This window comes from Aotus nancymaae, unplaced genomic scaffold (assembly GCF_030222135.1).
Source record: "Aotus nancymaae isolate 86718 unplaced genomic scaffold, 86718_ANA_hifiasm-v0.15.2.pri h1tg000029l, whole genome shotgun sequence".
NCBI lineage: Eukaryota > Metazoa > Chordata > Mammalia > Primates > Aotidae > Aotus > Aotus nancymaae.
In genome coordinates this window covers 17,782,431-17,794,732 of record NW_026988442.1, presented here as the reverse complement: position 1 = coordinate 17,794,732, position 12,302 = coordinate 17,782,431, and the positions used below count along the sequence as shown (strand labels likewise).

At 39.9% G+C, this 12,302-nt stretch overlaps 1 protein-coding gene across 3 annotated transcripts in view; it reads right to left on the bottom strand.

The window, feature by feature from the left end:
- Positions 1-12,302, bottom strand: part of RPRD1B (regulation of nuclear pre-mRNA domain containing 1B) — a 58,762-nt gene that overhangs the window by 39,323 nt on the left and 7,137 nt on the right. For 2 of the 3 annotated variants that reach the window (XR_010344542.1, XM_012455040.2), the window contains exon 3: positions 5,423-5,556. The exons of the other annotated variant lie outside the window; for it this stretch is intronic. Coding sequence is in view for 1 of the 2 variants with exons in the window: in XM_012455040.2 (XP_012310463.1) it covers positions 5,423-5,556 (134 nt within the window). In the remaining variant the exon portion in view is untranslated. The remainder of the gene's footprint in view (positions 1-5,422; positions 5,557-12,302) is intronic. 3 annotated transcript variants of the gene reach the window in all.

The following is a 12,302-nucleotide window of genomic DNA, read 5'->3' as shown; positions in this document are numbered from 1 at the left end:
CCACTTCACACTGCTGCTCACACACAGCATTACAAGACTCAAAATGATTTTAAAAAATCATTTTAGGACCATATGTCCTTTGCCATCCTGATGAAAGAGGGCATAACAGGTGTTAACCATTATCATCCTACTTTTCCAGATTTCTCCCATTTCCATTTGGAGAAGCTATTGGTGCTACAAACGTTAAGATTTCTGGACATGAATTACTCATCATTTCCCCCACAGGGCTCCTCCTTCCCTGAGCTACCTATTTCCATTATGAACACTTCCAATGACCCATCTTCCAGGTACAAGGCCTTGGAAACCACTAGAATCTATTCCAAGGTCCCAATTTCTAGCAGATTGCATACCTCTAAAGGATGCCTTACATACCCCCTCTCTGCTCCTTCCCCTACACAGCCTCTTATCAGCAATCTGGCCTTTGTCACAGCTGGTTGAGACCAGTTATTTTGCTGTTATTTTAAATTGCTACTTATTTTAATATAACTTTATTATTTACCACTGTTTCTCTGCCTCTAGTTGCTCCTTTCCCAAGTCAGACTATACAATTAGCCCTCAGTATCCATGGGGACTGGTTCCAGGACCACTACAGATACCAAAATCTGAGGATACTCAAGATTCTGGTATAAAATGGCATAGCATTTGCATATAACTTACGCACACATCCTCCCATATACTTTATGTCTAGATTACTTATAGTACTAACACAATGTACATGACATGTAAATACTTGTCACACTGTTTCATTTTAAAAACGTGTATTTTTCACCCCAAATATATTCAATATGCAGCTGGTTGCATTCGTAGATGTGGTATCTGTGAATATGGAAGACTGGCTGTATTCCATTATTAAATTAATATTCCTAAAGTTGAGTGCTCACTCCATCATGTCCCTATTCAAAAACCTTCAGGGGTTTCTAATGAGTTTATAGACTCCTCCTAAGTTGAAAGCCTAATGACAGTAACGGCCTCCAACGTCCAAGCCACTTGGGCCTCTCTTAAAGCTCCTGGCCTTGCTACTTTGTATGCCCACTGGCAAATCTTCTTCTCTGACAAGAACACAGTGTCTTATTCCTCTACATCCCTACAGTACCTAGGAAAGGGATGACAGATTGGAGTTTGAAACCGCTTGAAGGGAGGAGTCACAGAGCTTGGAAAATGCTAGTGCTGGGCCAGAAATGACTATCACTGCTCCAAAGTCAGCAGCTACGGGGCTCAGTATTGACAGTCTAGTTAGACAGCCATTAAAAATAACCTGGGATTTCCAGGTTTCCTTTTCAAAAGGTGTACATTTTTAAAAATTAAAATTATTTAAAAAACCAGTATATCTGTCAGTCCCATTTCTACATCTGAATTTAAGGTAAGCCTTCCACTATCAATTCAGCTTCTACCATGGTATATATTTACAGTACCTTTTTAACTCACTCGACCACTCTGTTTATAGGCAGGACAAACTGTGGGGGTAGCCAAAGTCCCTCTGTCCTCATACTGGGCACCTTTGATTCCATCCTCCAACTTGTCCCTGTGTCTCCAGGGGAACTTGTACTCAGCTAACCTTAAGTAATCCTCGTTACCTAAGAGTTTATAGTATGCCTCTTACAACCTGATTGTGGGAGAATTTCAGACACTATGGCAGACTGTGAAACTAATCTTAAGGCAAAACGCTGGCCTGCAGGCTCCCAAATCATATTATAATATTCAGCCATCTACCGCAAAGCTGGATCTCCTAGAGGATCCACTTGAAATTTTCTGTGATTTAAAAAAAAAAAAAAAAAAAACCATCCTGTGGCTGGTCCAAGTGCAGTGGTGTTTACAACTAATTGTACAATCAATTACAGATTTCTTTGTTCCTTCTCTACTCCCACTGCTTCATTTGACTAGTTAACAACAACAAAAACACACCTACAGGTTTTATATAATGTTTATAATGAAAAAATGATCAGGAAATATCATTTGCAACAGCTTCCTCATTCTTTGTTCCATCCCTGCATAATAAAGGCCATTTTAATAAAGCACATTCAACTTTACTTATGGAAAGAAAAGAACATGCAACGCATAAAGGTCTAACACTTGAGGCCCAGTTCTACCCACTGTCTACCCTTATCATCTCACTGAACTGAGCAGCCAAATCCAGGCATAAACCCAGGGAAGTTGTGCCTAGCTAGAGCTCATACTCTTAGCTACCATGTTCTCTAGCCTCGCTCAAAGTCTGGACTGAAAATATTAAAAAACTCTCCTTACTTTTGCTACCAGTTCATATACAGAAACTCAGCTTATTAGATACTAGAACTGGCAGGGGCAAATCAAACTCGTATCATCGCCCCACTGATAACATCTAACCTGCATTATCTCAAGTAATCCTCATCACAACCCTGAAAGGTATCATCATTAATAGCCATATTGTACAGTGAGGATCTGAGCTTCAGAGAGATCAAATGCCATGGCCAAGGTCACAGAGCTTTAGAAATGACAGCTAGGATCCATACTGTGGAAGTCTGAATAACTAAACTATATTAAGATCCAGGAAAGCTGGATAACTGACTCACAAATTCCTAACAAAATTCAAGTCCACTGAATCCGTGTACTTTCAGGAAATAAAACAGTGTGAAGAATATCATCTTTAAAGTCATACAGATCTGGGAATTCGCCACTTACCCATTGTATCTCTCTGGACAAAACTGGTATACCTTTTTGAGCCAGTATCCTCATCTAAAGTATGAAAATAATACCAAATTCATAGAGTAGTTGTAAGGATCTAAAAAAAAGTAACATGAAAACAGCCAGCAGACAGGCTGGTACATAATGGATGCTCAATAAATGCTAGTCCCTTTGTATCTACCCTCTCTCTCTAAATCCTTCTTCAACTATATACTACATGAGTCACATGTGGCCCAAATAAAAAAGTGCCATTCAGTCAAGCAACAGCTTGAGTATTCTCAAGAGTACTTTTCTCCTTTTCTTACTTTTTAAATTTTGTTTTCAACTGACACATAATTGTGTATATTTACAGGGTGATGATGTTTCAAGAGACACCTCGAGAAGACAGGTGTATGAACTTAATACCCAGTTCTAAAACAGAATTCCTAAGCTCATGCATTCTCCAATGTTGTAAGAACTGTCAAAGTTCCACAGAAAAATTTTTATTTCAGAGGTAAACTCCATGAAGTTGCCTGAAAACAAAGAATCATCCATGAATCAAAGCTGGTATATAAAAGAACTACTCAAATTTGGAAATAAACTTCTCGAGAACTCATCAATATTTGAAAGGACTGTGGTAAAATATTCTGATTACTCAAGTCCAGAGATGACAGTGAAGACAGAGTGAGTAAGCTGGGACTAACATACATGTTGAAATCTTTTGATGTGTGTTTTCATCTTTATAGAATAGAGAAAGAGAAATTATCTTCAGATCAGCATTATCCTCTACCTAGAGGAAACTGCCTCGATTACTGTTAATGTCTGTCCAGGCTCAAAAACAAATCAGAAACCCAACGAAGCTATTTCCAATACTATCACTGCCACAAATTCCACACATTCCCAGAGTGCAGAAGTAGTCCTCACTCTTTTCTCCCTCTTTCCTATAGCATCTAGCATAGATGTTTACTCAATGTGTCTAGCAAATGTATGTTAAATTGAAATTCAACATTAGTTTCAAACATCCTCTTTCAAGGCTCTCCTACTTGCCCAAAACTGTTTTTAAAAATCAGCACTGTTTACCAATGAACTCTAAGGCACAGTAAAGAATGCTGAATAATTCCCCAAAGCTATACTGAAGACCTCCAAAGGACACAATACAAATACTAGAATTCAAAGTAGGAAACACCATGCTTTTCAGAAGCTACCTACCACCTGAGTGATCCTAAAATTATCTTCTAGCAACACCAAGTAAAACAACAATGACCTGCAGTCTGAAAGCACTTATGTCATTCACAGAAAGCCTCTCACCTTTGGTTTCACAGGAAAGTTACCCATTGTAAAATGCAAATAATTTCAGACCTGGAAAGGATCATGAAAGGTACACAATAAAGGGTTGCTCAATGAAGGATACTGTCACACATGCTATTCGTGACTAGGTTCCACAGCAGATGCATGTACAAAGTAAGAGAACAAGGAGGGAATGACCACATGAGCCCAAACGAGCCAGGGAAGACATCAGAGTGAGAGGAGCATTCTTGGAGAATGAGTTCGCCACAGTGAAAGCAAGAAGGACATCAGGTAGAGGTAACAGTAGATGTAAAGGAAGCAGTGCCAACAGAGCATCCAGAGGGGAAACTGTCAGCAATTCAGTTCAGCCAAAGAATACTGTAAGTGAGGAAGTGGCAGGAGAAGAATCGGGAAGAGCAGGCTAGTTCAGATAGAAAGGGTCTTCAATCCTATCAGTACTTGGACTTGATCCTCCAGGCAATGAGTATGTATGCAGGCAGACAAGATCTATAGCTTAAAAACATGTCATGCCAACTAGAATTAAACCACAACTAACCAGAAGCCAAGTAACTAAATAACATTTGCTCTTACTCTTTAAAGAAAAAAATAACATAAGCTGTTATTAAGGGCTTTGCAAAAATTCACACACACATACACACTCTCTCTCTCTCTCCCACCCCCACCCCACGGATATCCTAGGTTCATTAAAAATCAAAATCAATTTTAAGCCGGGCACAGTGGCTCACGCCTGTAATCCAGCACTTTGGGAGGCCAAGGTGGGCAGATCACTTGAGGTCAAGAGTTTGCAGTTAGCCAGGCCAACATGGTGAAACCCCATCGGTACTAAAAATACAAAAATTAGCTGGGCATTGTGGTGGGCATCTGAATCCCAGCTACTCAGGAGGCTGAGGCAGAAGAATGGCTTGAACCCGGGAGGCAGAGGTTGCAGTGAGCCGAGATCATGCCACTGCACTCCAGCCTGGATGATAGGCAGAGACTCTGTCTCACAAACAAACAAACAAACAAAAAACCAATTTTAGACAGACAGCATGCTGACAATCATAAAGATATGTTTCAAAAGCACATATACATTTAATTAAACCAAGTTCTTTAAAAGCTAAGAAACTTATCCAAGGTCCTATTGTAGTTAATGGCAGAGCAAGGACAGAATCTTAATCCAGGTTACTTCCTAGTGCACCACAACTCTCAACAACTTTGCTGTTCCTTTTCTTGTGCAAGGAAAGTCTCTGAAATTCAGAAGCAAGCCAAGGAGAATAGAGAGCAAAAGTCAGGGTGTGAGAGGATGAACAGCATGAATACTAGAACCAGGCTTACACGCTGTGAGCACTACATAAATTCTCACCATCATTCATGATCATCTCTCTCTGAAGAATCATAAAATCGCTGGTGGTTCACAGCAAACCCCACTGCAGCTTTTCATATTTGATTCGAAAGTAGGCAAAGACCAAGAGCTGTAAACATGTGGTGATGTTTCTACCTTTGGGGGGAGGGCTCTTGGAGTCCTCCATAGACAGCTTCAGCTGCTGTATGAACTCGCCGCCATACACACTTCGTTCTTGCCAGATGTTCAGCAATCTTTCTAAAGGTTTTTTACAGCCTTCATCTGCCTCTCTGCCCAGAAAAGATGAAAAGATATATATAAGCTTAAGATTTTTTTGTTTTTAATTAGGACAGACCTACTTAAAAAAAAAGAAGAAATCAACTGACTAAATGATTTACACATTTAAAAACCAAATAAGGTACATATTGTAATACTTGGATACCCAAAACTTGACCACAAACTACATTCTTCCGGTGGTGGGAGGGATCATGTCATAACAGTAATCTATTTCCCCGCTTGAGAAATGGAGCAAATAGGATGAGAAGTCAATGGCCAATTTTTACAGACAGAAAATTACCAAAACTCCATCTTATCAATTGTGATAGCTTGCTTTTTAAGAAGACATTAATTAAAATGTACCGCTAGACATTCTGCTGGAAATTAAAGTGGATCAGAACTCTTTTTTTTTTCTTTTTTGAGACGGAGTCTCGCTCTGTGGCCAAGGCTGGAGTGCAATGGTGTGATCTCGGCTCACTGCAACCTCCGCCTTCCGGATTCAAGCGATTCTCCTGCCTCAGCCTTCTGAGTAGGTAGGACTACATACAGGCGCATGCCACCACACCCAGCTAATTTTTCTATTTTCAGTAGAGACAGGGTTTCATCATGCTGGCCAGGATGGTCTCAATCTCGTGACCCGCCCGCCTTGGCCTCCCAAAGTGCTAGGATTACAGGCGTGAGCCACCACGCCTGGCCAGAACTCTTAAAGACAGAAAAATGATTTTTAAAAACCAGATGTTTAAAACAGGAGATAAATTCACTGCAACTCATCAATTCTAACACAACACCTATACATGTATAACACAATCATATACACATATATGTCAAGACTCATTTCAGTTCTAACTACTTCATAATTATTTTAATTCTGGGCTAAGTCCATAGTCCGTGTTCACACAAAGGTGTCTGATAATCTTAGAACACACTTGAGAATAATGCAGTCCTTCATAATTTATATCAAAGGATAGAAATTAGAAGTTAGAAAATGTTTTCCCTGACATGTTAACTCCTGAAACAGGATATGAGAGGACTACAGCACTCGATGAGAACCAACTGCCTACAATAAAAAGACAGCAAGTAGATGAGCAGGGGAAGACTTTCTGAAAGAAAAGTGAATTCGGTCACCACCCACTGTGTTCCATGAATTGTTCTGTTTTGTGAGGCAGTTTAAATGGCAACAATCTTATACTGAATGACTTTAAACAAGAAGGGACACCTTGACACCTCAGTATCTAAGTTAAATGGCTTTTAGTAGGAACTTCAAGAAGAAACCATACCAAATTCAACTGAGATGGGCACTCTATTCACACCCAACCGTGACAACACTTTGGTAAACTCAAGGTGAGCTGAGGTTTCAGCCTAGCTCCGACAGAAAGTCTTACTTACAAATTACTAGTTGTAAATTTCACTGACTAAAGGACTCAATCAGGGTACATAAAAATGAACTCTTTTTTTGTTAAACTTTTTTAAAGTCAGAAGTGAGGGTTGGGGAAAAATGGGGGAAAACATTTTTACTGCTAAGTATGTAATGGTTAAAAATATGACCCAATTACTTGATATCTGTGATAACTTTTACTCCACCTTCAAAGTATATCCAAAAACAGTTACTTCTCACCTTTTCCTCTGCTATCAATCTGGCCCAAGGCACTATCATCTCTCACCTGGATGACTAAAGTAGCCTCATTACTGGTCTCCCCGCTTCCACCCTTGTCCTCCTATAACCTCTCGAGTTTTCAAAGTGTAATTTTAGCTGCTGTGCTAAGGCAGACCACGTCACTCCTTTGTTCAAAACTGCCAACATTTCTTCCCAGTCTCCCTCAGAATAAAACTCCTTATAAAGACTCCAAGGCCTTTCCCAAGCTGGCCCATGTTTCCCTGGCCTCATCTCCTACCCACTCTTCCCCATCCCTGTCCTCCAACCTCCTGCCACAACAGCTACCCTGGCACTTCCTCAGAACCTTAGCACTTGAAAAGTTTGCTTTGCCTGGAACACCATTTCCTCATTCGCCACACAGCTCCATCCCGCTCCTCCTCCAGGTGCAAGTTTATTCACACCACCTTCAATGTGTCATTCCCTAATCTTCACATTGAAAATGATACTCCCTACCCCTACTTAATTTTTCTCCATACAACTTATCTTCTGGTACACTGTATATTCACTAGTTTACTTTTGGTTTACACGCTTTCCATTTGAATGTAATTTCCACAGGGGGAGAGATTTGTCTTTTTCTCCCATTGCTATGTGCCCTTGAACAAGCACAATAAGTATCTGTCAAACTATAATCTTTTTCAAAAACAAGTATATGGGTTTCAGTAAGCTATATAGTTACTTAACTTTCAACAATCATCTTACTGTATCAAGGTCATCAAGTCAGAAATCAACTAAGGACACCCCAGCTCCATCAATGAAGGTTTATGAACTACAAAGAAAAATAAGGGCTGGGTCCTGACCTCTAGGGCTCACTCATAACCCCTCAGACCTCTTTAGCCTCCTTTCCCTACCCTACCTGGAACTTCACATTCCAGCAACACCCACCCATTATGTATTTTCTACTCAGAATTTGCTCTCTCATGTGCATGTGCCTCTGTTCATGCTAGCTCTTCTCCTTCAAACGGAACTGCCAAAATTGAACAAAGCAAAGAGAAAAGAGAACTCTTGAGTAATTCAGGTAGCTGAAGTAAATGGGGGAATGTGCCAAAACTGCAGAAGAATCTGGAAGGATAGGGTGGAAATCAATTACAGAGGGCCCTGAATGTCATATTAAAGCATGTGACTTGCAGGCAATGGGAGGTCTCTGATGTGATCAAATGTATGGCTTAGAAAAATAAAGTCATTATAACTAATATAACCAAATTGCAACTCATCAGAACTCAGTTAACTAATTGTCTGGTACTTTTAACATAAAATCTGTTCACTGCAGATTCTCTGTTTACTTAAAAGGAGGATAAACCAATTTCATGAAAACAAATTCTTACCAAGGATTTAGTTAAAAAGTGGGTGGGTATCAGAACACACACCCACCATTGACCATTTCTGGGGATATCTGTGACTCCTTTAAGGCTAAGACTGGTTTTGTGTACAGTTTCAGGCACAGTGGAAAATGATGCTCAAATCTGTTATAACTGCAAAATATTTTCAAAAGGGTTTTACTATAACTAAACAGTACAGGTGTTTCCTTGATCAATGTGGTAAATCAAGGTTTTGCTAGATAAGTTTCAAAGTTTATAGATGGAATATTCAAGAAATCTTTGTACTGATTAGATTTCGAAGGAAGTAACTCCAGTGAAATGGAAGTCACTTTGGCACCTGGAATCAGGCACAACTAAAGCAATAAAGCCGTTTTACAACAGAGCAATATTTTCAGGTTGTACTAACTCCAATCTAAACTGAGCAATCTTTAAGTGGAAAAAAAAAAGACTAAAAAATCTTTGCCACCAATCTATGACTAAAGTGGAAGATGGCAAATAATTATATACACAACTTAATACTATGTTGAACACTTAGGATTTTAACTGATTAATTACAAATTCAATCACTTCGTTTTTCAATACAGATAGCAAAACTGACCTTTAAGAGTAAAAAATGTGTATGATACACACAAACAGAACTGCTGCTTGAAGTGTCAGCTGGACACCTGAAGCCCTGCTAAGCCAGCCTTGGGGCCCTTTTCTTCCTCTACAGTTCCATGGCACTTTTTTGGTACAACCACAATAATTTGTATACCTCTGTCTTATCCCATGCATAGCAGGTCTATGGTAGACCTACCAAGAGCAGTAATTCTAAGTATTCCCTATACTTCCAACAGTACCTCATGTAAAGCTGGTTCAGAAAAGAGTTAACATAGAAGGCCAGACTGCTACCCTTAGGAAGGTACTTGGCTGGTGTCCAGCAACTTGGGATTTCAGAGTGTCCCTACTATTTCCTAATTGATAAGGGTGGTTTACTGTGCCTAAATTGTTTGTGCAAGCAATATGGTTCTTAATGACACCTGCTTTATTTCTGGGGGCCTAGAATTTTGGCAGAGGGTACCTACATGACCTATCTAATAAAAACTCTGGGCACGAAGTCTTTAATGAGCTTTCCTGGTAGATTATACTTGATACACGTCACAACTCAATGCTGGAGGGATTAAGTGTGTGTGTGTGTGATCGCACGGGGAGAGGACTTGGAAGCTTACACCTAGAGTGCTTCAGTCTGCCGCAGGCACTGCATGCACACCACCCGCTACTGCTGTTGCTTTGGACGCTTTAGCTGTAATCAATCACTGCCACGAGTACAACTACATGATGAGTCCTGTGAGTCCTTCTAGGGAATCACCAAACCTGGGAGTGTTCTTGGGGCCCATAACACAACAATAAATAAGTATCATGTGGGTAACTCCCAAATTTATGTCTTCAGAAATTAATTCTCTACTGAGCTTCAGACTATTTTATCCACCTGGCTATCTGGCATCACTCCGTGGAATATCTACTAGACATCTCACTCTTGACCTGGCCAAAACAAAACTCGTGATTTCCTCCATCAAATCTTTACTTCAGTAAAGGGCACCATCAGTCATTCACTTATGTCAAAAACCTAGAAATCATCTTTGATTTCTCTTTTCACCTACTACCAGCTCCTACTCAATGCCTATAAATCCTATCAGTTTTACACTGGGGGGGCATCCTCCCACAAAGGAAGCATTAAATAATGGAAGCTATTAGTATCTTCTCACTGCTTCTGAGTCCTAGCCAATGTCACCTCTAGCCTGTACCACAGCAATATCCTCCAAACTCAGGTCCCTGCCCCTCCTTTGGCCTTTACAATCCATCCCTCTATACTAAGCCATTTTTAAAAAGGGAATTTTATAAATTATATTGGAACATATCATTCACCTGGTTAAAACTCTTCAATGACATCCCATCAGAAAAAAATCCTAACTCCCAAGTCTTACAGGGTGTACATGACGTGCGTGTCTAACTCTTGGACCTCATCTGGATGCCACTCTTCCCTTTTCACACTATGTTCTAACCACACCAGCCTTCATTCTGTTTCTCTTAGCAGGCCAAGACTGTTTCCGCCTTAAGTTTTTCTTAATAGCTGCTCCTGCTTCGCATGATTACTTCAAATGTCATTTCCTTAGAGGCCTTCCTTAACCACATTATCTGGGAGAGATCCTACTCTAGACCACCACCGCATTTCACTATGTCTGTATTATCCCACTCTGAAAGCATCTTGCTCATTGAACTGTCTTTGCTGCCTTGTTCACTGTCACTCTCTCAGTGTCTGGATCTGTACTTGGCACATAGAAGGCACTCCAATACATGCTGAATGAAAAATGACATGCACAGCTGTCTCCTCACTGGGAAGAAAACAAGTTTGAGGCTGGTTAATTAAATTGCTATTCAAATCATATCTACCCGATGAACTTGGCAGCTTTCTCTGACTTGAGAGGTTTTTTTAATTGTTTGTTTGTTCTGGGAGTGGAGGTAGGGTTTTGTCATAAAGATATCCATCATCAATTTAGTTAATAGTAATGGGTCAACTATCTTTGTTCATCAACTGGCCACAGAAAAAGCATATAGAAAGTGTATGTTAATTAGGCTACTCCTACTGTGGACAAGCTGCTTCACAGCTGAAGCAGAGCTGTTGGACTTTCTGTCCTAATAATGGGGTATAAGAAAGGAGCTTGGAAACATGGGTATCCTGAATATAATACCCAAGCAGAACCTTAAAAGAATAAGAAGAATGAAAACAGAAAGGAATTTGGGTTATCTTTTTTATATTGAGAAAGACCAGGTTTATCTTCCCTGCACTGCCACTAAATCTGCCAAGACACCTAAAACCTAGCTAGTTTTTAAGGTGCTCCCAAGTAAAAACGAATTTTTAACCCTGGAATCACCCACTCCCTTTTCCACCCCTTTCTATTTACTTTTTGGTTTCAGGACAGCTAAAGATTACACATTTTTTGTTTGTAATTTAGAGACAGGGTCTTGCTCTGTTGCCAGACCTGGAGTGCAGTGGTATGATTATAGCTCACTACCGCTTTGAACTCCTGGGCTCAAGCAATCCTCCTGCCTCAGCCTCCCAAGTACCTAGGACTACAGGTGCACACCACCATGCCTAATTTTTAAAAATTTTTTAGTAGACACAGGGACTCACTATGTTGCCCAGGCTGAAATTTTTAAATAAAATTGTGATGTTTACTATCCCTACAAGAACTCATTCCAGCCAACTCCCTACACCAAATCTCTTCCATAATGAGTTAACATTAATTAATTCATTTAACAAATATTTACCAAACTCCTACTCTGTGTCAGGGCAAACCAAAATGTTGCCCAGCTCCTAGGACACCACATGGAGGCTCTATAAATGGTATTCCTTCAAGCTACACAACTCAGCAGCTCTGTGCCAGATACTCTTCTAGGTGCCTAGAATATAGGAAATGATCCAATGAGCAAAGAATGTAGAGCAAGCACTGTACTACATACTCTTAAATATACTATCTTTACCCTCACAACAACTCTTATAAATCGTGTCCTCCTCCTTTAGCCAGTTAGGAAATTTGGGCTCAAAAAGTTAATGAACACATCCAAGGTCACTCAGATAGTGTTTGAGGCAGAGCTACCATCAATTTCTAAGAAACTGTGAACTAAATCTCATGAAAACAAGAAAATATGTCTCCTGTTTCAAACAGCTACTCTAGTAGTCTGTTCTAAGCTTACTCTGTTATGAAGATTCAGTATTTTTTTCAAGTTAATAACACATTTTGCTACTTCA